The sequence below is a fragment of the Perca fluviatilis genome, chromosome 15 (assembly GCF_010015445.1).
Source record: "Perca fluviatilis chromosome 15, GENO_Pfluv_1.0, whole genome shotgun sequence".
NCBI lineage: Eukaryota > Metazoa > Chordata > Actinopteri > Perciformes > Percidae > Perca > Perca fluviatilis.
This window is the reverse complement of record NC_053126.1, coordinates 21,591,942-21,616,754: the sequence shown is the minus strand read 5'-3', so window position 1 is coordinate 21,616,754 and position 24,813 is coordinate 21,591,942. Positions and strand designations below refer to the sequence as shown.

General features: G+C 40.1%; 2 protein-coding genes and 1 non-coding gene across 6 annotated transcripts in view; 2 read left to right on the top strand and 1 right to left on the bottom strand.

The window, feature by feature from the left end:
• The first annotated feature begins 1,651 nt into the window (after positions 1–1,651).
• On the top strand, positions 1,652–6,079 carry dcaf7 (ddb1 and cul4 associated factor 7). The gene is made up of 7 exons (XM_039823866.1): positions 1,652–2,040; positions 2,348–2,506; positions 3,319–3,430; positions 3,528–3,646; positions 3,741–3,950; positions 4,172–4,289; positions 4,909–6,079. The coding sequence occupies exons 1-7, from the start codon at positions 1,903–1,905 to the stop codon at positions 5,079–5,081; spliced, it is 1,029 nt and encodes a 342-aa protein (XP_039679800.1). The 5' UTR covers positions 1,652–1,902; the 3' UTR covers positions 5,082–6,079.
• Positions 6,080–8,659: 2,580 nt separating this feature from the next.
• kcnh6a (potassium voltage-gated channel, subfamily H (eag-related), member 6a) overlaps positions 8,660–24,813 on the bottom strand; it is a 28,061-nt gene continuing 11,907 nt past the window's right edge. The window contains exons 7-16 of one of the 4 annotated variants that reach the window (XM_039823860.1): positions 19,574–19,999; positions 18,988–19,405; positions 18,009–18,217; positions 16,461–16,713; positions 15,610–15,803; positions 14,213–14,312; positions 13,828–14,112; positions 12,423–12,606; positions 10,740–10,947; positions 8,660–10,139 (exon numbers count right to left, since the gene is read on the bottom strand). In XM_039823860.1, the coding sequence (XP_039679794.1) occupies positions 9,858–10,139; positions 10,740–10,947; positions 12,423–12,606; positions 13,828–14,112; positions 14,213–14,312; positions 15,610–15,803; positions 16,461–16,713; positions 18,009–18,217; positions 18,988–19,405; positions 19,574–19,999 (2,559 nt within the window). In that variant the 3' untranslated portion in view covers positions 8,660–9,857. The remainder of the gene's footprint in view (positions 10,140–10,739; positions 10,948–12,422; positions 12,607–13,827; positions 14,113–14,212; positions 14,313–15,609; positions 15,804–16,460; positions 16,714–18,008; positions 18,218–18,987; positions 19,406–19,573; positions 20,000–24,813) is intronic. The other 3 variants (XM_039823861.1, XM_039823862.1, XM_039823863.1) reach the window with 3 other exon arrangements.
• trnac-gca lies at positions 12,319–12,390 on the top strand. Its single transcript has one exon. It is a non-coding gene; the product is annotated as a tRNA-Cys (tRNA).

Here is a 24,813-nt window from a genome sequence, read left to right as displayed (position 1 = left end):
GAGTGTATTATTTACGCGCCATCCAGTGGTCACATTACGTAACTACAACTCAGTGTTTGTTACAGTTTGTATCCTATTATACTATATTGTAAGTTTATAGTACAGGAAAGTACAAACCATGTGTTGTATCTTTTACTTACATTCTGGAGTCACACTAGCTAAAACATCCACCTACTTTCATTATATATTCTATTTTTTTACAGTTAAAATGCAAATGCAAGTCGCCGTCATGCATTTACTGTACAAATCCACACATTCAATATTCATATATACTTGCACTATTCATACCTATTTTTTGTCCACATACTTGTATTAACAGTCATGTCTATACCCTACCTTTATTTGTCCACCTGTGTTGTCCTTTTAGCTGTTACGTATTTTTCTGTGAAAGTATTAAGAGCAATTCAAAAAACAGAGTCAAATTCCTTCTATGTGCTTGGGGAATAAAGCTGATTCTGATTCTACATGATGCCAGTTCCTTGCAATACAACTAAAAACATGATTCACAAATACAGAGGAAATCCACTATGAATTAACTAATTATTATTTATATATTATTAGTTTTTATTAAGCCTGTTTGTTTCTCTCATCATTATATATTGATTATTAGGATAAGATAGAACTTTATTCATCCCGAGGGAAATTGTTGCAAATATAGAGTGCAATAAAATAAGATTTATTAATGATAACTGTTAAATACTTTAATAATATTAATTTAGGATAACAGAAATATTTCCATTTGTAAAAACTAAATAAAGGTAAAATAAATAGAGAAAGTAGAAAGTAAATTCTAATTTTCAAGAACAGTTGTGTTGTTCAATCACGGCTGTGGTTTATTATCATGACTATGTCTGCCCTCTAGTGGCCGCAGTGAGTAACTACAACTGATGGCCAAGTTTGACACAACAGCATAGTCATACTTCCGGTTCAAACGATCAAAAATAAAACAAAATACAACATTCTTTTAGAGTAAAACTACTTTATAACTTAGTAATGTGGTTGGCATTATGAGAACGGGAATATGTTATGCCGAAACCTATCTAGAAATGTAATGTGAAGTGCGTGTGGTCATTGTATTCACATTTTATCCTCACTGAAAATGAAATTGTGGTGTCCTTGTTAGTTTTACACTTCTTTTTAAAGCAGGCAAGAACAAGGACTAGTATCCACAATGTAGTAGTATATTAGAGTATACTAGAGTGATTTGTTTTTCTTTTGAATTTATCATGGAATGCATTTATTACAGCCTACAATACACAAACAAAGTCATGGAAATGCAGAAATAAAAACATTTTAAATTATAAAATTACAAAATTAAAACAAATGAATCAATTCACAAAATTAGAAACATATACACATGGATAAAATCATCTGACAATCTTGTCCACAATGTTTCGTAAGACTCTTTAGTCTCCTTGTTTTTAGAGTTTTTACAGACAGCATTATAGAAAGTCTGAAGTTCATCACAAAACAGGGTGGGACTTGGTAGAAATAGAAAAATATGGCTTCATGAGTGTGAAGTTTCACAAAGAGAGTTATTTCTATCAACTTCTCTATTTGTTAGGCTCTACATGAAAAAATTGAAAAGACCATACTTTCCATTAGAAAATATGATTTTAATAATCGCCTTTTATTTTGAAAACCAGCAAACGCATGTGTTTTGTTGAACGTGACAGCACTTTGGATCGTAACGGGAAATGCTACTCTTTGTTAAGTAAAGTGGTGAGAAGTCTTGCTCCAAAACAAGATTTATTTAATCAAATGGTAATTAGTACCACACCTGCTGAGATTTGTCATAGCAGGTTAAAGTAGCGGGTTAGAGTTGACTTGCACGACTACTTATTTTGCAGTTAGCTGACGCTAGCGTGTTAGCTGCTCGGACAACAGCTGCAGTTCGAGAGGATGTCGCTTCACGGCAAAAGAAAAGAAATCTACAAATACGAGGCACCATGGACGGTGTATGCGATGAACTGGAGCGTCCGTCCAGACAAACGCTTTAGGCTAGCTCTTGGGAGCTTTGTGGAGGAATACAACAACAAGGTACGTAGTGTGGTCATTGCCATTCATCAGCACAACGTTAGCGAGCTAGCTAATGCTAGTTGTCCTGCGCAGCACCTAGGTTTAAAACAACAATGTATGTTTTGTTGTTATTCCCCAGCAACAACAACAAATAAAGAGTTCATGTATATAGATACACTGCAAGCCTGTCGTTGTGTCTGCTACGTTACTAGTAATAACCCCCAGTAACATATAGCTAAGGTTAATGCTATTTCTAACCATCGTTGCCCTGTTAACAGTAATTTAGCTGTCTTGAAGTACCAGGAAATGTGTCTTTGCTCCCACCCAGGTTCAGCTCGTGGGTCTGGAAGAGGAGAGCTCAGAGTTCGTCTGCAGGAACACATTTGACCACCCTTACCCCACCACCAAGATCATGTGGATCCCAGACACTAAAGGGGTGTACCCGGACCTGCTTGCCACCAGTGGGGACTACCTGCGCATTTGGAGGGTATGATGTTTGAGCTTACAGATAAGCCTGGTGAAATAACTATTGTTTCTATGTCCATCAAAACCAACAATACATTGACCCTACTAACCGGTATTGATTGTGCTGCCAAAGCCTGGTATATATTTTCCCTCTATGCTATATAGAAGATAAGATATGCATCCTAGGGAAATCGTTGTGCAGCAGTTAAAGCACAACGTTAGAGAGTGCAAATATAAAGAGTGCAAGTATAAAATATCAAACTGAGCCTAAACCCACAAATCCAAAATATACATGAAATATAGCTCCATCGCTGTCCAAATACTATAATTCCAAATACTAATGCATCAGTTAGCCACACTGTTTCACTGAGTGACATGCTCCTTCATTACATGAACACAGGGCTAGCGCTTATTTTGAGTCAATCCCACATACAACATCCTGCTTCTCACAAGAGCACCAAATGTGTATTAATCCACAGCTGGAAATAGTTCCCAACAAATGCTGTATTTACCTTTTTTAGATGTTTCTTCTTTGGATTATAAAAACAATGAAAAAAGAATATTACCTTTTTAACTGCATGTCTGCATCGTAAACCACAATATGCTATGACTTCACCTTAAGAGATGAAAAAGAAAGATATGTTTCTGTCAATTATCAATCAGTCTCAACTGCAGTATAAACACAAACTAGTCAGTGCCCAGGGGGGTAAAATCAGTTTGTTCACTACTTTAGCTTGGCCAGCTGGCAGCTGTGAACTTGTCACATTGACTTGAACATAGTACTTGTATGAAGAAGTCCGCTCACTACCAAATTCCTTTGCATTTATTACAAAGGTCAGCGACACAGAAACACGTCTCGAATGTTTGCTGAACAACAACAAGAACTCAGACTTCTGTGCTCCCCTCACATCCTTTGACTGGAATGAGGTTGATCCCAATCTGCTGGGTGAGAAATCTACTCTATGATAAATAGTAATGAGGCTATCAACTGGACTTTGTTGCTCTTTCATTTGTACAGTTTAACACGTTTGTTCATTCTGCAGGTACATCCAGCATTGACACCACCTGCACTATCTGGGGGTTGGAGACTGGTCAGGTGTTAGGGCGCGTTAACCTGGTGTCTGGGCATGTGAAGACCCAGCTGATTGCTCATGACAAAGAGGTCTGTGTGTGTCTGTGCTGTAAAAAGAAGACCTACAGTATGTGTACACAGCCTATAAGAACATTTAGATCAATGTCTTTATGTGCCTGTGCAGGTGTATGACATCGCGTTCAGTCGTGCAGGAGGCGGTAGAGATATGTTTGCCTCTGTGGGAGCCGATGGATCCGTCCGCATGTTTGACCTCCGGCACCTGGAGCACAGCACTATCATCTATGAAGACCCCCAGCACCATCCGCTGCTCCGCCTCTGCTGGAACAAGCAGGACCCCAACTACTTGGCCACAATGGCCATGGATGGCATGGAGGTCAGTAGCCATGTTCCTGTATTAACTGAAACATTGGTAAGCCAAAGAAGCCTGACATTTGGAAACCTGTCCATTTAAGAATTAAATATTCTTAAATGGAGAAGTTTCCAAATGTTTCACATAAATGTTTGGTGCATAGAGATTTGAATTCTAATAAAAAAAATAACTGGATGGGAATCAAGTGCCTGCTAGTCTCTAGCATTAATATGTCTGTGTAATAGGTGGTCATCCTGGATGTACGTGTGCCTTGCACTCCGGTGGCTCGGCTGAACAACCATCGTGCATGTGTCAACGGCATCGCCTGGGCCCCTCACTCGTCATGTCACATCTGCACTGCAGGTAAAGGCATCTATAGATTGTGGGATATAGTAGGGGTGGGAAAAAAAGGATGGTAGCAGAAACGCGTCAAACTCTCCTCATTCATCTGCTCTCATGTTTTGAAAATGGAGCAACACATTAAAGTTTGGTCATTGCACTGGCATTTCTATTCATCAAAGGTGTGTGTGTGTGTGTGTGTGTGTGTGTGTGTGTGTGTGTGTGTGTGTGTGTGTGTGTGTGTGTGTGTGTGTGTGTGTGTGTGTGTGTGTGTGTGTGTGTGTGTGTGTGTGTGTGTGTGTGTGTGTGTGTGTGTGTGTGTGTGTGTGTGTGTGTGTGTGTGTGTGTGTGTGTGTGTGTGTGTGTGTGTGTGTGTGTGTGTGTATTAAATGCCAATTTTTGAAAATGAGTTTTGAGGTAAATATGTTCACGCCAGTGTCATTTAATGCCTCACAATTCAGCCACTGATGGTCACAGTACGATCAAAGACCACTGTTTTTGATTAACGACCAAGATTTCACCTTTCATGACAACATCGAAAAGGGACCATAAGGCTTAACTTTATCTGTATTTGGCTGTATTTCCCTGCTCCTTCAGTCTGAAATCTCTTTTAATGCCCGCTCTGTGCGTCTTACCTCCTCAGCCGACGACCACCAGGCTCTGATCTGGGACATCCAGCAGATGCCACGCGCCATTGAGGATCCCATCCTGGCCTATACTGCTGAAGGGGAGATCAACAACGTGCAGTGGGCCTCCACGCAGCCGGATTGGATCGCCATCTGCTACAACAACTGCCTGGAGATCCTGCGTGTCTAAAGCCAAAGACACTTAGATGAAGAGAAGCTCCTTCTTGTTTCACATTTGGATTTAATTAGTCCTCGTCCTGCTGCTTTCAAGACAAGGATGTGGTCACGAGTGAACTTTCTGAACACGTTTGGAGTATCACACACACACACGCTTCACAATAACCTGGTTTACACGTTCTCCTATTGTTCTTCTATTAAAAACATGTTTAAGTGCTTATTTATTTTGCTGACAAGGTAGTGTTCAGAAGCTTTGAGCAATTGTCTATGAAAATCAGATTTTGATACTTTTTGGTGGGATTTCAGCCAGCTGTGAGATTATCATGAAGGGTTTAGATGTGTTTCATGGGTTTGAGTTGTAAAGGTTGATACAAACTACTGTGGGTGGCAGAAGATGACCTCTCTGATGCAATATGTCGTAGCCTTCTTGTGGACTCCTACCATATTATTGGTGATTCAAAGATCAGTGTATTATGGTCTTGTTTACCCCTGTATATTTTTTAAAATGGGTGTATGTCCAGTATCCTCCCTCCAAATGATCAAAGGTCAGACCTGTGCAACTTTTATAAATTGTAGAATAACCTGAGAGGGATTCGTATTGTCACCTCAGTGGTGTCATCATATGGTTTGGCCGGTGACGCTGTGAGGCAGCCATGTACAGCAACACTCAGAACCTACCAGAGCAATGTCGTTCAGCCTTTTTAACTCCCAGCGTATTCTCTTCTATTTGTAGAAGATTGAGCTTTGAAAGCTGCATTTTCTTTTGTGTTTAGAGTGAGTTGTGAATGGGAGGAGCGTGAAAGAACTTTTCTCTTTTTTTTTTTTTTTTTTTTTTCAATAATTGAAGGGTCATGTCCTTGTAGCATGCAATTACAAGGCAAAAACTGTACAGGCATAAATATATCAACTCAAGATGTTGGTAAGACAAGTGTTCATGTTGTAGCTTTTTTCATAAAGTTTATTATTGAATTTGCTCTAATAAATCGTATTCCTTTATGTCCTAGGAACAAACTTGTTGATGTAGAACTTTCTTTTGTGAAGTTGATTTACAGAGATTATGCCAGTCAGGAATTATCAGTACCCTTTGCACGGCCTCAGGTCAAGGAGCGTGTATAAAGAGGGGGCGCTCTGATTTAAACTGTCGAGGTCTGCAGTCAAATGCTCTACCACTGAACTATTACACCCGCCCCCGCACCCCCCCTTTAATCCTGAATGGCTGCTAATGCAAGGGTAATCACTTTGAAATCATTACCTAATTTCCAGTGGTGGAAAAAGTACTCAGATCCTTTACGTATGTAAAAATACTAGCACAACAATGTTAAAAAAATAAATAAAAAGTCCTCCATTTCAAATCTTAAGTAAAGGTTACAGAAGAATTCCAACTAAATGTACTCAAACTATCAAAAGAGAAAGAACTCCTTGAAATTCGGCCCCTGTGACTGTCCTATTACGTTATGAGATTATAAATACTGATGCATCAATACGTAAGCAGCATTCTACTGTTGTAACTGCTTGAGATGAAGCTAGTTTTCATTTCTTCACGTACACTTAGCATTACTTGGTTTACATGTCCAGTCAGGCCCCCTTCAAAGGGTCATAAGATAAATCTGTAGTCATGAGATGATTAATGGGAGAGGAAATAAGATTTGTTTATGTAATAATTTCTTGTAAAAATACCTCTTAAGGCCTAATACAGTAATTTGAGGTGAAATCTCTCTTTTGGTGGAACTGCAAACAACTCAGACATAATGGTTGGGAACTGCTGCTTTAATCTTTAACAGTGCATTGTATTCCATGAAATTATATTTCTTTTAATGTAAAATCTTAACCTGAAAAGCAACATTCATATAGCTGTCAAATTTAGTGGACTAAAAGGTACCAATATTTTCAGAGGTGGAGAATTATAAAGTATCTTAAAAAAACAAAACAAAAAAAAAAAATCACTCAAGCAAAGCACAAATACTTAAATTGTGTATGTAGTTATTATCCACCATTGCCAATTTCAAGGTTTGAGCCCTCTTCTGTCTATAACTGCATCTCCAGTGTCAAGCTAATATTTGAATGAGACATTCATTTTTATCAAAAACAGAACGTACCCGGGAGTGGAACAACTTTGGGCTTATCAGATAAGTGTTAAATCACTTGTGTAACTTAAATGTTGAGGTAATTTTAAGTTACAGTGCTGCCATAGAGTTTTTGAACCCTTTTCTGTATTTCTGCTTAAGATCTAGGACTGTGAACCTTTGCTTTCAGTACCTGGTGTAACATTCTTGAGCACCAATAACTTGATCAGTCCCACATATCGGCTTGAAGGAATTTTGGCCCATTCTTCCTCACAAACTGCTTCAATTCTGACTTGTGTGTTTAGTGTCATTGCCTTGCTGCATGACTCACCTTTTGTCGAGCTTCAGTTTACAAACGGATACCCTGACACTGTCCTGTAGAATTTTCTGGCACAATCCAGGATTCAAAGATTGCAAGCCCCCGGCCCCGAGACAGCCCTAAACAACACTTCTCATGAAACCAAAAGGTTTTATTTTCGTCCACAGAACATTCTTCCAAAAGCCTTGTTCATCCACGTGGCCTTTAAACTGTAAAATGTTCTTCTTGGTATCCTGCCATACACCATTATTGTTCAGTGTTTGTCTGACAGTGGACATTGTGAACAACGACAGTAGCCAATGCAAGAGAGGCCTGTAGATCCTTAGAGGTTACCCCGAGGGGCTTTGTGACTTCCTGGAGTATTGTACACCTTGCTCTTGGAGGGATTTTTGTTGGACGACCACTCCTGGGGAGACTATTTGTCTGAGCTCTGCAGATTGTGGTATGGCACACTTCCACAAACAAGTGTGGCGAAGACCAGAGATGCTTACAGTAAGACCCACGTTTCTATTCCTTAATAGGACAGGGAACGCTAAACTCACACCTGATTGTCATCCCATTGATCGAAACACCTGATTCCAATCACCCTTTTAAATGAACTGATAACACACTTTCACATATTTTTCCCAACAAAGACATTTAATGTTGGGTAATCTGGTAAATAAATAAATATGTATAATTTTTTTGTTTAAGTGGGTCCTCTTTATCTAGTTTTAGGACTTGAATGAAATGAAGATCTGATAGCATTTCAGGTCATGTTTATGGAGAAATATAGAAATATTTTAAAGGTTTCACAAACTTCCTAGCAGCACTGTATATCTACTGTTAGTTCATTTAATTTGTTTAACTATGCATCTTATTTTAGGTGCCCAGTATATATTTTTTAAATCTTAATCTACAAAGTAACCAGCAACTGTAAAATAAGTATATTCTTGTAAGAAGTACAATATTTCCGTCTAAGTAGTATAAAGTAGCATAAATTAGCATTAAATACCTCACAATTGTACTTTCAAAAGTTACTTTCCATCACTGCATATAAGTCGTTACTTTGCATATCCATCATTAAATACATTCTCTCTACACTTTAGTTTATGGCTACTGCCACATGGTGCTGAATGTTCCTTCTGCACTGTATATTTGGTGGTGCAGCTTGTATGCCAGTGCTTTGTTGAGTAATCTGCAAAATAAAAAAGCTTTTCAGACTCCCAGTGTAACTCTATGGTGTGTCTTTAATCTAAAAAAAGATAACAGGAATTTGTGCTTTAAGAAATATACAGAATTATAAATTCTTAAAAAGTCAAAGGGTGCCATCAGATGGCATCTCTGTGTCTGTATGTGATTGACAGTCAGTTACCATCCACTTCACTTGTCACTCAGTTGATGGAAAACAACTCTGCAGTTTTTTCCTTTACCTGTTTAAGTATCACTGTCTAGAGAATGGGGTAAACAAGTCCTCTTATGTTGGCACTTTCAGATCATGAAAAATAGTTGACACATGTTTGAGTTGAACAGAGCAGATATACAGACACAGAAAGCAAAGCAGCCATGATCCAAACAAAACTGTAAGAGCTACGTGTAAATGTACAAGAAACTATAAATTGTTTCTGCTCTGCTTGGTTGTGTACGTTGCATTACCTTCTCATGATCAAATGACACGCCTAACAATTCTGTTGATTCATGTCTAAATGTCAGGACATGAAATATGAGATGAAAATTACACTGTTACTTGAACCCATCATCCTTCATGGTGTGCCATACAGCTCTGGCATGCCTTTTATAATTTTTTAACATACACCAAAACAACAAAAGTGAGTCTCTACCTTAAAACACTCATAGTTTATTACATTTACTAGATGTATCGTTCTTAATATGATCGATACATCTCTAATATTAGGAAAATAAATTATTAAATTTTTCTAAGCTTGAGTTTGTGCAATTCTTATACAAAGTGAATGCAGATAATTCTTCTCATGTGAAACATATTAGTAGTCTTTGACATTTCACCTCTTTGCCTTGGTCTAGGACGCAGTTTGTGTAGCTTTCAGGTCCAACAACTGCATGACATATGTATATGTTTGTATGTGTTTATTGTCAACTCATGTTTCAGAATTTCCCCACCCTGTTAGGCAAGAATAATCTCTTCATTGCACAGGACCTCAGGTACGAAAGGCTGTGGAACAAAAAATGACAGCAGCCCGTACGGGCGCCCTAGAGTCCGTTTGTAAAAAACAGGAGGCACTCTAAACCCTCAGTGACGTGGAAGACAAGGCGTCCCACACTCTACAGCAGCATCTGAACAGGACAGAGGAGGTTTAAAGGGAGGGAAAAGGAGCTAACAGAGTGGGGAACATATGGCTGTCCTGTCCAAAGGACCAGGCTTCTGGGTGGTTTTGGTGACTCTGGTGTTCTAGCTGCCTGGCAAGACAGGGTCGGAGAAATGCCTCTGGACCTCCTGCATCTCTGTGGAGGTCTCCAGGTGCTCAGGAAGGGAGGGGAAACGCTGGCTGGCACATAGCAGTCCGGGTGGCTCTAGGGCCCCTGACAATTTAGGAGGGGTGAGGTCCACAGAGTGCAGATGTGGTGGGTCGGCCTCCGGTGACATGGACATGGTGTCATCAGAGGCCACAGTGAGATGGATCCCACTGGACAGAGAGTCCTTGGATTTGTGATTGAAGTCAGAGTCTGGACTCTGGAAAAAGAGAGAAGTATTAAGCCCAACTCGAACAGGACTAGTTTGATGTGGTGACCCCTCATCCTGTTCAAACAACAATACGCTCAGAGAGAATTAGATGATAAGATTGATACCACTCTAATGTAATACACAATAAATATGTAGTTAGAGCAAGCAGCTGGTAAACTTATCTTAGCATTAAGACTAGCATTAAAACTGCTAGCCTTACTTTGTCCAAAGGTAACAAAATCCACCCAGCAGCACCCTCTAAACTCTCATTAATTGACACACAACCAGCAGACACTACATGATGTTACTGGTTAAGAAAAAGTCTGGCACATAACCCCAAATTGTGTATGGATTAAACACATGATATACCGTGTTAATTAGTGAGCTTTAGAGGGGCTGATAGATGTATTGTGTTACCTTTGGACAGAGCCAGAACAAGCAAATGTTCCCAAACTATTTCTTTAATTTACAAATTAAAGAATTGACAGCAAAATGTGCAAAATGTTAAAATTACTTGATGTCATTAGAATTAGTCCCATACGGATCCAGAAAATGGATGACCAGAAGCAAACCTGGGAAAACTGTAAATATTTAAACTTAACACAACACCTTTAGGAGTGAGGCAGAGCTGTCGATAGGTACTGGCTGGATTGGAGGTACAGTGTGGATTGTGGGTGCTCCTGTGCTGTACAGGGTGGTGGGGTGAGGTGGGTGAGGGCTGGGGGACACAGCGCTGTAGGCCGGAGGCACCAGGGCCATCTGTCTCTGGAGAAGCTGCAGGATCACATTGATGTCTGCTGTCATACGGGTCTCCAGCCTTGGCAGGATAAAGAAAGAAACACAAGAACACACAAAGTTCTACTGATGTTGTTGTTTTGGAGCATTAGGGCCACATCAAGGGGAAAAAAATTAAGGAGGAAGTTTTCAAAAAAACATATTTTGCATTTGGAGAATAAAGTCGAAATGGTGAGAATAAAGTCAACTTGACGAGAATAAAGTCGAAATACCATTTCGATAATAAAGTCGAAATGTCGAGATTAAAGTTGAAATGACGAGAATATATTCAACTCCTTTATCACTTACTCACATTAGAGTGACTGTCCGCCATGCCAGCTGCCATGTTGGCAACAGCATAGATAGGCTATGGGTTACATCCTTGGAGTACAGCGCTCGCCTGAGCCCCACGGCCACTCCTCAGGATCAAACAATTTGATCAATTGTCTTATTGTGTCTTGTGATACAACATATCCTCTCTGTATTGCGCGTAGGTGTAACCATCGATACCCTTGCATCTGTCCATTACAAGCTATTTCAGTTTACAGGAATGCGGCCACCTCTTCCAAGTTTGTGTGGTTTCTCCTTCTGAACAGACGCAATTTTCGGCACAATCGCTTCAAAGTCCTAATACTTATCACCATACTGTGTTTGTAAATAATTTCCTTGTTATTAAAACCGATTCTGAAGTATAATTTCACAAGTACATATACGCCTTCACAAGGCATCTTGTAGAAGACTATAGGTAAAACTAGTAGTTTGGTTTAGGCTATTCTCAAAAGTCAGACTTGTTTCTTGAAATATCAAGTTTTTTCTCATGTCGACTTTATTCTCGACATTTTGACTTTATTCTCGAAATGAAAAATAAATAAAAAATCTTCCTCCTTATTTTTTCCCCCCTTGATGTGGCCCTAATGCTCCGTCGTAGCATGTGGTAGATGGAACCCGTCATAATCTTTTTATAGACCTTTACAGTCATTTCATTTGCTTTTTCAAAAATGTCCACTAGGTTTCTCTCTTGCTCTTTCGACAGCATGACACAGCATAGCATATATGAGGACAGGCAGGTAAAAGGAAGCACATACAAAGCTGACTTTACAGAGAATGTTTCTATATTTTTCAGACTCATCTTATCTTTATTTGTCTTTCCCTCCACCCCTCTCTCTCTTCGCTTTCTCTAATACATGTGCAACCCACAGTAAGTTTTTGGCCAAGACAATGGTGACGTGTGGCGACAGTCGGCCTTCGTCACCACTAGTTCTTTGCCTGCCTGGTGTGTCAGGGCCTTGCACCATGCACACAACCAGTTGGGAACTTATGTGCAAACAAAACAGGAGAAGAAAGGAGGAGCTTTTAGAAATGTGACGTGGAAGTAAACATTCTGATTTAGAAACCCAAAGCTCATTTACCAGCAGGGGGTATAGCTCAGTGGTAGAGCATTTGACTGCAGATCAAGAGGTCCCCGGTTCAAATCCGGATGCCCCCTTATTTTACTGTGTACAAATAAAACCAAGTCACCTATTTAACTGGGACTGCAGCATATCCAGTCTGGACTCCAGCTCACTGGGCCTGTCCTCAGCACAGGGTGGAGGGTGAAAACTGGCCCTGACTGAGGACGAATGTCTCTGGCTGTCAGAGAACTGGCTGGCTCTGCGGTCTGGCCAGTAGTCATACAGGCCGGGCATGCTGATGGGGGCTGCTGCTGTGCAGAAGAAGAATCAGTTATTCAAATAAATCATGCAATATATGAGCAAAATAGACTGTCTAGGACCAGGCAGTGTGTACTCTAGTTTTTATTTTCATATAATTTTCCATTTTCATTCCAATTTTGGTGGAGTTTTACTAGTTTTCATATCATTTCAGTTATTAGTAATTTATTTTAACTTGAATTTTACCCAATGTTTTTTGCTATTGATGTTTTGATATTGATGTTTTTTTTTTGTTTTTTTTCAATTTGTACTGCTACTACTACTACTACTATTACTACTACTACTACTACTACTACTACTACTACTACTACTAATAATAATAATAATAATAATAATAATAATAATAATAATAACTTTACAAAATTACAGTTGCTATACTAAGGGAGGTTGTAAGTTGTTGTGAACAAGTGGTGTTTCAGGAGTTTTTTAAAAATGTCCAGGGATGTAGCATTTCAAATATCTGCAGAGAGAGTGTTCCAGAGGGATGGGGCTGCAACACTAAAGGCTCTGTCTCCGAAGGTACACAGTCTGGTGTGGGGAATGGAGAGCAGGCCAGCATCTGAGGACCGCAGGTTTCGGGGCATGGAGAGATTTGTAGGTGCTTTGTAAAGCAATATAAACTTTTCAGAAAAATCTTCTGTGTTGGTTCAATTTTATGTTTTTTTTGCATTTCTGTTTATAAACACTGTTTTAACTACTTGTACTTTTGACTTGAATTTAAGTACTCTGGACTTGTCTTGGCTCCAAGGTTTACCCCACTCATCACAAAACAGAACCTCATTATGACTAAAAGAGGTAAAGGGAAACAGATACAACTTTGATTGCTTCTTTCTAATTTTACCCCTCTCTGTCATCAACTGGAATGTAAATATCATCACTGTATTCAAAGAGGAGACCAGATTTTAGGAGTATGTACAATTTTATCTCGTTTCGTAAAAGAAATGATGTCCTTAACACATCTGAAAAAACATGGTGGCATCTAATTTCGCCCTCAAGGTAGAGAAAGACATGTAGGAAAAGTGTTTTGGAAAAACTACAGTTTAGTAAAGCTTATTTTGCAGAGAAAGAATCTCAAGTGCAAATCTGTAAAGGGCACTGATATAATTGTGATTTGAAAAATAACTTAGTACACCTACTTTAAAAGCTTTTAAGGCTTAACCAGGCATACTGGTGACCATAAAGACATAACTGATGAAGGGATTGTAGGTCTTTACCTGAGTATTGTGGTCCTCCGGGGTCTACAGGTGGTCCCATCCCTGCTGAGGGTCCACTGTGAGGCAAGAGGTTGACTGCTGCTGGGGGGTAGTCTCTGGTGTCACCCCTGGTAGGGTACAGCTCCCCCTTGCTTTGTCCCATAGGCTTCATCTCCTCATCACTAGACTGCGAACAGATACTAGCGCTGCTGCAGAGGTCTTCCCAATGGGATCCTGTCATTGTGTCCTGGTGGTTTGCCATTGGACAGGACTGATCGGGGTAAGAGTCTTCACGGTCCATGCCGTCTGTACAGACATTGTCACATGACAGCCAGGACAAGACAATATGGGGATTAGTAAGGAAGAGAAACATACAGAAGTGTGTTAAGCCTTGTCCCTCACTTACCTGGTCGGTTTCGACGACGCAGGGAGCTTCTCCGATGCCTTGTCCGGCGGTAGCCACATTCAGACTCCCTGCCCTGGGTTGGCTGGTGTATTCTATCTGCCTGATACATATCAGCTTCAGTAATTCAAAAATACACACAGGATTTTATACGGGTCTTACATCATTATGTAGCCCTATCTACCAATGGTTGAAGCATTGAATCAGCCAGGGATCCACAAGAAAAAGAAAAACACAACAGCACACAAACAACAGGCCCACATACAGCAGGTGCATCACAAAAAATTATTTTCTAATTAGTTTCGGTGGATATATTTCTTAGAATATACAAGGATACATCATAAAATTGAGAAGAGATAGTTGAAGCAGGTATGACCAAGTAACGATATATTTTTTATTTCACCACTTTAAGGTTCCCTGTGGAGTTTGTGACAACTTGTGGTGCTATAGAGCAATGTTTTGCTGAGCGTCCTGTGCATAGAGGCAGTTAAGTGCCATAAATGGAGGAGATATGCCAGTAAAAGAGGATAAAAAAAAGGCTGATTAAAAAAAGGAAGGTTTCAAGGCATTTTTAAAAAGGCTTTGCAAATGTTTCATGAGCTAGGAAATAAATTTTGGCATTGATCTTAGTTTGAAATGTATGCATACCATGTTTGTTTATAATGAAAACTCCACAGTGTAACTATTTAAAGGGTGATTAATGTATTTTAATCCTACAGCGCAAATGCGCACCATCAATTTCCTTCCACTAAAAGTGCTGTTTTTGCCACTGACAGGCTCAGTGTCTGACAACATTATGGAGATAGACCTTTTTGCTAAGATCCTTTTTGTTTAACATGAAACAGCCCTGATATCGCTATCGCCAAACTCACCAGACTCAATTTAAATAAACAATACTTTACTATACTTTCAGCGTGTATAGAGCCAGCATTTTTTCACATGTAAATGGGAAAATGTATGGTTTATTTCAACCAAACCAGAGTGGTGATTGTTGTAACAGTGGAAAGACGAACCAAGACGGCTTTTGGTAGTTTTATTTGGTTTGTGTCGACTTTTATATAAGTGCTTTATGATAAAATTACTGTTTATTTAAATGGAGTCTGTTGGATTTGGCAATAGCGATTTCGGGGCTGTTTATGGTATTCAATTGCCCATTAAAGTTACATTGCAGCTTGTTTTGCTGCTGCCGAATGCAGCTTAGACACAAAAACATAGGAAAATAGGGTCCAGGTTGAAACATACCGCAGTTACACTTTAAGTTATCTTCATTCCTTAATATATGAAATAATGAAACTAGTTAAGAAATATTTTCTTAGGCCTTGAGACAAAAACAAAATCACAGATTATGCAGAATTAGGATGGTGATTCAATGTGTAATATTGTCCTCTGGTGGCACTCACATCTCTCAGGTTGAAGGTGATCTCCAAGTTGTTCCAGAACATGTCGGAGAAGTCAGGATACATGTCCAGCACTTCCAGCAGGTCGTCTCTCTGGATCTTGTGAAGGTCACAGTAGGTCAAAGCCCTGACGTCAGCGCTGGATTTACCTGGCCTCCCATACAGACTGATGGGTTCACCGAATATGTCGTTCTTTCCTACAGAAACCACAGCAAAAGGAAATATGAGCATAGGAAAAGGGTAACAGTTAATCAATAGATGTTTTGCCAAGTGAGCAAGCCCCTGCTAGTAATAGTGAAAATAGTTAGCTGACATCATTTTGATGGATGAATCTCATCCAAAACAAAGCACTAGCATGTCACTGATCCTCAACAGCACTGCTGCTCAAAAACAAATTAATGATTCCCTCAAACACAGAAATGACCTATGCAGCCTGGATCTGAGTGCTGGGCCTATTGATGATCAATGTCACTGTAGAATGGAAGTGGGTCTGTGCCCAAACACCTCTGGCAACACAACACACAGTGTGCGTTTGCGTGTTGTGTGTTGTAAAAGGGCAGTGCAAGTTGTGGCTGTGGCTTTGTGGGAAAGAAACGAGAAGAAATCCATTGTAATTTTGTTTAAATCTGTAGTCATTTAACAAAAATAAAATTATGATGATTTTGTGCAATTTCATTTTAGAATTGTGTTATTTGTAATCGACATTGATCATTATTATTGACGTTTTATGAGTGGAATTATGTATTGACTATTTAAATGAGATGATGAAGTGATAATGAAAATAATGGCTGATTTCCAACCTAACTGGAAAAAAGACAAAGTAAGCAGAAACTCCACTGTGCCTTGCAGTTTACCTAGTATGGCCACAACCACATCATCCCTGAGGATCTCTATAGAACCTCTGGAAATGAAGTAGAGGGCGGTGAGAATGTCCCCACTGTGGACCACAGTGTCACCCGGCGGAGCGTGGGTTGTCTTGAATCGCATGGCCAGAGCCCGCAGGCAGCCTTTGTTGGCACCTCGAAAAGCCCTGCAGTTCTGCAGCAAGCTGCGGTTCAAATGGAGGCAGATGTCAGCCTGCAGACACTCAGGGAAACCCTTTAAAACCTGCAGGGCAACAGAGAGCATTGGGTGAATCGACTGCAAATAATTTCCCATGATTTTGTCTTTTCCCCCTGCATCTCTTTGTCCTGTATCTTCAAAACCATGTAATCTAAGAATAGAAAATGCTAAATCAATCGGAAAGACGCAAAAAAAATAAACTGTGGTGTGAGAATGAGGGCAGGTTGTGTCAAGATTGATTCAGGCGGGGCAAAAGAACAGTGGCACCAACTGATGATCTATTCTCACATTGAATTGGCAGGCACTAATGCTGCTCTCTCCGGCTGTGTCATGCTCCAGTGCTGTTAGTAGCCCAAGCCCAAGCAGCACATCATCACTAAAAAGTAACCTCCTAATGTTTTAGCCTCAGTGGAAACACTCATGTGTGTTTAAATTACAAGGGTACACCCAAAGCTGAACTGTGGACCTCTTGATCTGCAGTCAAATGCTCTACCACTGAGCTATGCGCCCAACTGAGATCAGTCTAAGTGATAGTGTTATTTTATCAACACAGTAGCATGTATGAATCCCAAAACCAGTTTCAAGCAGAGGGAAAAAGTTGACTGCGTTAAAGGGAAGATGGAAACGATATTTAGAATAACTATTTCTCATTCTGAAATCAAACTCACTTGCAATGCAACATAGAAAACCTGGATTTGTGTTCATTTGATAAGGTTACATGAAAGTTCAATGTGGGAAAACTGGGTCTTTGCATCAGCAAAAATCAAGGTGATCAACCCATGTAGATCTAACACAGAATATCAGAGGTAATGCTACAAACAACAAAGGGAAATATGAAAATACAACCCGAGGAAAGCAAGTGTGCTAACACATCCTGGTATATGATTTAAGTTTTGTAAGGCAGTTTATGTATACCATTCACTTCAGAGCTTTCAATGAGATATTTTAAAGAAAGCACAACACATGCATATATAGTCCTACAGTATGTATGTTGGTAATGAACGCAGAAATACGTAGATATTTGCACTAAAGGTTTGATTGAGATCATAAATACAGAATTTTGTGTAGAAATTAAAAATGCATTGTCAGATGTTATCGATATGTGTTCTAGCTATCTTCTAAATATTGTGGTTTGGGATTATGTACAGTAGACAAAAAGACTAGATCATTGAGGGGGCTCCCAGATTTGAACAGGGGACCTCTTGATCTGCAGTCATATGCTCTACCACTTAGTATACCCTCAATTATACAGTTATCTAAACTGTCTAAATATCCACTTTCCAATGGAGCCCTTGCTTCTTGTAAACTGGTGCATGAATGTGTGTGGATGAATGTCTTACATGACTTACAGCGTTCATGTCAATGCCGTTAGTGTAGGACCAGGCATGTTGGAAGTACTCCTCCAGCCTCTGTCTCAGGCCTCCTGGGATCTGATGGAAACGGATGAACTCTTTGACCCGCAGCATCTGGGTGTGGTAACGGGCTGTGCCTGAGTACAATCTCTGAATGATGGCCGACACGTTACCAAAGATACTGGCATACATCAGAGCTGCATGGGACAGACGTAAAACAGAAATACTATATGTTGGAGAAATTGATGATACCAAGATTGGATGAATGTACAATTTTACAGCATGCAATTGTGGTAATTAAAACAAATGGCTGAGAAGTCACAGCCTCAACCAATTGCAAAGAAGTGCTTATGGTTGACCCCAATTGGCTGTCAATGGCTGTAGTTTTCTCAGTGAGCCAAGATGGAGGAGACATTGATTGTGGCTGTGTCTCACCAGCCGGTATTGTATGATATTGGCTACACTACACTGCACTACTACAGCCTGTCTTTCTACTCCTCTTCCACAACAACAGCAGAATCGTTATCTGCTCTTCATTATACATTTTCCTGTTGCAAAACCAACAACTACAACAGCACGAAATTGCCTCAGCAGGCGACAGTCAGTCACCTGCATTCATGCAAGTGTGACCGGCCTTAATGCCTGATTTTAAGATAAAATCTACAACACCAGAGGTTAATGTGTGATCCCATACATGCAATGGGTTGCATTTGTCTTTAAGAGGTGTGATCCCCTAAAGAATTACATTATTTCCTTATTTCAATGGAAAGTTTTCTTTCTTTTCCACTATAACAAACATATACATCTAGGGGAAAACACAGAATGTTTATTTTCTACAGCATGAAAATGTTAAAAATATGAAGACTAAATATTGCTACCATTCAGATTGTCCAATCAGATCACAAAAAGGGTTTTACACCGATTCTGCTTCTGGCTCTGAGTTCAGACTAACTGCCACTGTACTCACAGCCAATGAGCATGACACAGATGGAGAAGATCTTCTCTGGGTTGGTATTGGGTGAGACGTTCCCAAAACCCACACTGGTCAGGCTGCTGAAGGTGAAGTACAGGGCTGTAACATACTTGTCCTTGATTGAGGGCCCCGAGGCTATATCACTGTCATTGTACTGTTTACCAATCTGGTCAGCCAGGTTGTCAAGCCAGCCAATCTTCATGCCTCCGATGCGGGCAGAACCTGTGCGCTCCACGTTGCCAATTGCATACCAGATACAGGCCAGCCAATGAGCAATGAGGGCAAAGGTGCACATGAGAAGGAAAAGGACAGCAGCTCCATATTCTGAGTAGCGGTCCAACTTCCTGGCCACTCGTACCAACCTCAGCAGTCTGGCTGTTTTCAGTAATCCAATAAGAGTGGTTGTCTGAGGCTGGTGGAGAGAGAGTAGACTTCATGTTAGCAACATTAGACACTTAATCTCCCGCATCCCACCTATAACATCTAACAGTCTCAAAAACACGAAACAAAGTCTGCACTTTTTTTCCAGTTTGCAATTATGTTGATGTTGTGATGCCCACTATCTCCCCTTCTTTCTCACCTCCTCAGACCCGGAGCGGAATATGAGCAGATCGAAGGGGATGGCAGCCACGATGTCGATGAGGAACCAGCCCTTGAAGTAGTGCTGCGCGATGCGTCCCGGCTGGCTGACCACCTCGTCGTTGTGGTTGACGTAGGTGGTCCTGAAGTTGATGAGGATGTCCACGATGAACATGACATCCACCACCAGGTCCACCACGTTGAGCGGGTTGCAGGTGTAGCCGCAGGTTCTCCTCCGCTCTTCCTCCACCTCGTTAAGAAGGAAGGCAGCCGAGTATGGTGTGAAGATGGCGGTGTAGATGACCAGCAGCAGGATGATCCAGTCCCATACAGCTTTGAAGGGGCTATAGTGAAGGATGGTCCATTTGTGGATGCGTGGGGCCTGGAGCTTGTACTCTGGCAGCACATCAGCACCGAGAGACAGCACCTGAGGAGCGAGGAAAAGGTGAGGGTGTTATTAATAATGGAGGTAGGACAGTATGATCCATGACTTGTGGGATACAGTGTACTTTATAGAGACTGAGCTGAAAACAAGTTACTTTATGAAAGATAAATCTCAATCAGGAATAGGAGTTTTGGAAGGAAAACACTATAATGAGGAAAAGCAGGATACTATTATTATCCAAAAGCATAAAAGTGACTTTGCAACAGAAAGTTGAGATTTGTATTCACTGGCCTATAGATCAATACCTTTTATTTATCATTGTCATTATCATTAACTAAATATAGCAGTCATGACCAGGTTGAACTTTTTTAGGAATTCAAATCTTTTAGGAGGTTTTATTCTTCATATGAGGTTTAATATTTATGCACTGCACAGTAATTCACCCTCCACTTTCATTTTGTGTGTAAATAGTATAGACTTGTAGGTTTTTAGGACATTAAAACAGTATGTTGTTTCTATTTTAATAATTAATCTCCTTCACGAAACAGCTAACACTCTTATTTTCTTATTTCTGAAATAATGGTACATTGACAGATCTGTATGTTAAAGTAGGCTGCTGTAGTTCAGCTTAAATTAGATAAGAAATTGGTCTAGATCAGTACAGATAACATACTACATCATCCCCAACTTAAAAAGTAAAGCCCCAGACTGACTGGTGTATAATATTCTGTGTCTGACAGATAAGTAACAACCTCCTCAAACAGATTCTCACCAATTGGCTGGAGAAGATGTCACAGCCCTTTAAGGGCAACATGTCCACACTTTTGAGACACTCCTCTATAAAACTGAATATTTCTGATGCCCCACTGCTGACACATATATCTACACTAACTAACTAGCCCATGTTATAGTGTGATGCCATGTTAGTGCATTGTTGTCCTTCCATCTCCTCACAAACCCTCCAGTGGTCAGACCCTCATTTGCACTTCGGTTTGCATAATCATGGTCATAGTCACCATGACAAAAGAAGCTAGACTTGTACGACAAGTAGCTGCAGTGCTGAAAACTAAACTCATACAGGAACCAGAAGTGAAATCTAACATGATATTGTCTATTTAGACTCTAGTTCTTCGGGGGGAAAAACTGCTGTTTAATTCCACTTTTCCAGCTTAGATGTAAAAAGTGATCGGACATAGTCAAAGTAAATTGCCTCTTAAGGACAAAGTACTAAGTTACTAAATGTGTTCATGGCCATATTTGGTAAACAAGAAAGGAGGGAAAATTTAGATCTTCACTAGGAATAACCAAGGCTTGCATAGCTTTCCATTAGCATGGAATGGCCTTTAATGACAGATGGATGTTGGCTCTGCTCTTGTTCCAAAAGTCTTTTTTTATGACCAATAAACAGTGTGCAGTATTTGGAAATGGTGGGAAACCTCACAGGATTCACTGAATACAACCTACAACAACCTCTGGCCCTCCTTTGCATGTCAACGACACAGATGTGAAAAGACAACTCAGAAATGAGAAATGTAAACACATGAGCAAAAGTTCACTCATCCAAGAAATGTTAAGGTATTGATGTTGTGCACAGCACTGTTTCATAATGACAACCAGAGAACTGACACCACCAGTTTGCACGCAACAGCTCTGTGTTGCTACTCTGACTTTATAATTAACATAGTAAGAGTTCACTGTCCACATTTCTACATATATTAGATTGAGAAAGAAGTTGAGGTGTGAAGTACAAGGGAAGCTGAACATAGACTGAACAGGATATATATAATGAATGCCAGTGTGAAATATATGAAATAAGTTTGAAAGTACTGCTTGAATACTAAATATTCACAATCATAAAAACACAGACAGACATATTGTCATTGCTAATCGGCTATGGAGACAAAAATCCACTTTTATCCTTACTTTTGAATAAAGTCATAATGCAAAGTGCAAAATATTTCATATGCAACTCATTTCAGTTAATGTTTTCTTCTTGCAAACTTTAGTAAATGTAAAATTAAACTTTTTAGCCAGTGCATCCTAATCATCCTGTCTTATATCACTCTAAACATGAACAGAATACATATTTTTGTACCCTAAACCCCTTCAGTAAACCTAAAACAGGTGCAATTCAAAAGAAATGTTATAAAAGAAAAATAAGCTGCTAGATTCTATACACAAAATCTGTGAAAAACTGTTCAAATAGACAGAAGGTCTTCCTTGTCATAGCAAGCTTAACCTGGATGGTGTTGCTAGCTACAGAAGGATAGCAGGAAGGGAGAGGTGAAGAATGAAGACAGAAAGAGGAGGGAAGGACACAACAAACAGGGCAGTGGAGCAGACAAAAGGAAAGGGAGAGTTTGAGGACACCAGGGAGCTTGAGAGACCCAGTAAGGCTGAGGTACTCACAGGCTGCAGTGTATGCTTGAAGCTCATGCTGAAGCGCACCACAGGGTAAACTAAAAAGCAGGAGAAAACTAAAGAGACTGCAAGAGAGTGAGAGAGAGGGAGGAAACCCCTATCCATCCATCTGTATCTCCCTCCCTCCTGCTCTCTCCTCCCTCCCTGTAGCCCAGCCCTCACCATGGGATCCTCCTTTAAAGGTCCCATGACATGGTGTTCTTTGGATGCTTTAATATAGACCTTAGTAAACCCCTAATACTGTATCTGAAGTCTCTTTCCCGAAATTCAGCCTTGGTGCAGAATTACAGCCACTAGAGCCAGTCCCACAATGAGCTTTCCTCAGAATGTGCCACTTCTGTGTATGGGATGGGGGTTTGGCCTTGACCAACTGACACTTTCCTCGTTTGAAAGCCATGATGTCTCTCTCTCATGGGTGGGCCAAATTCTCTGGGTGGGCAAAGCAGAGAAAGGGGGGGTAACCTTGCTCCTTATGACCTCATAAGGAGGAGATTCCAGATCGGCCCATCTGAGCTTTCATTTTCTCAAAGGCAGAGCAGGATACCCAGGGCTCGGTTTACACCTATCACCATTTCTAGCCACTGGGGGACCATAGGCAGGCTGGGGGAATTCATATTAATGTTAAAAAACCTCATAAAGTGAAATTTTCATGCCATGGGACCTTTAAACTTAAAAAATTTATCCAGTGGCTCTCTTCCACTGGTGCTCAACAAGCAATAACTGCTGAAAGCCAAAGTAGCTTTCCTTTAGCATTCTACTTTTCTTTTGCATTTATTTTGTGCATTTATACATTTTTGCATTTTTCTCTAAGTCACCAAATTATTGTCTTAATGTTGATAGACAGGTGTATTAAAATTATGTTGTGCTGTCATCATATATCATATAAACCTGTTTACGTACACTTCAACTATGCACGTGCACACACACACACACACACACACACACACACACACACACACACACACACACACACACACACACACACACAATTTGAAAAATCATTGTGGCACCTTTCAAAAAAAGTTATAGTAAATTTAAACTGAATTTTTCTACACCCTCCTGCTATAAGCTGATTCAAAGCCAGGGGGCACCACATAAACACACTTCTACTTTCCCAAAACACACTCATACAGACACACACGCACACACACTAGACATTGTGCTGGGCCTTTTCTACTGTTACCAGTCTTTTACAAGCTACAGTCCAGTCAATCACACTGTGTGCTTCATGTTATGCAGACAAATCAATATGAACAAAGATCAATGACAACCTTCATTTCCCTTTTTGTAAGGTGTCAATCGAAATCCAATTATGAAGGCGGAATAATTAACAATTTTATTGTATAACGGCACATAACAAAAAGTAAAGGCAACAGCTTCTCATAGCTTTAATTACATGTAAACAACATGATCACTTAATAAAAGTTGCACTTGGTGTGATTATTGACCACTGCTACAGTTTGTTGCCACATAACAGCAGCCACGATTTATGTGACCTAAAACCTGACTTTCAGGGCTTTACATTTGTCTATGATCACGCACTATACCACAGAGAGTCAAGTTGTTTTAACAGGACAAAAACTGCAGGGTGATTTTGAGGGCAGTTAAAGGTTTGAGGGATCAGAGTGCATGCCCGCTGCCCTCCACTTCCATTAGCTCCAGAGGCCAAGGTCACTGGCATCAGCGTCAAGCCACCGATTGCCGCTCAATAGCCTCACAGACGTCACCCTTTTTACTCGCTTTCATAACTAAATCTCACCAGAACCTCTCCCCACTCTCACAGACAGCTTCACTGAGAGTCTGTGAGACACACACATACACACACACACACAATCGCCACATACATCCTGACACACTCAACAGTGAGGACAGTACTCTCTGCTGCCTAGTTACCATCTATATTGACATTACATACAGCAGATACTATACCTCAGGCTGTAAATAACTAACACAAAGTATTGATACATTACATTTAAAAAACAAATCCTTGTTTTGCTACACTTCATACTAAATAACTAAAATGATATGTATTTAGTCTATAGTCGGTTAATGAAAGGTTACTGTTTTTGTATGTGTTTCCAAGGAAATGTTTATATTTCTGATTTGTTTGAAATGAGAAGAACTCGATCTGTGCAAATGGACAGAGACAACCAACATGCCTGATGGGACAAATAAAACTACAAAAGCTGCTTCAAAAAGCCCCCCTTAAAAATGTGTTTCACTATGGTTAATTCACTTGAGCTTCACTATGCAAAGTTTGACATTAGAAGGCTGTTTTCATATTCATCTGCTGAAGGGAGACCTTAAATCTCAGTTAAAAGGAATGATGTTATAAAATCCTGCAGGATTTTATAACATCATCCCATCAACTAGTTTGGAAGCCAATCGTGGTTCAATATGCCACTTCCAAAAGTGTGATGTAAAAGCTTGAAGCC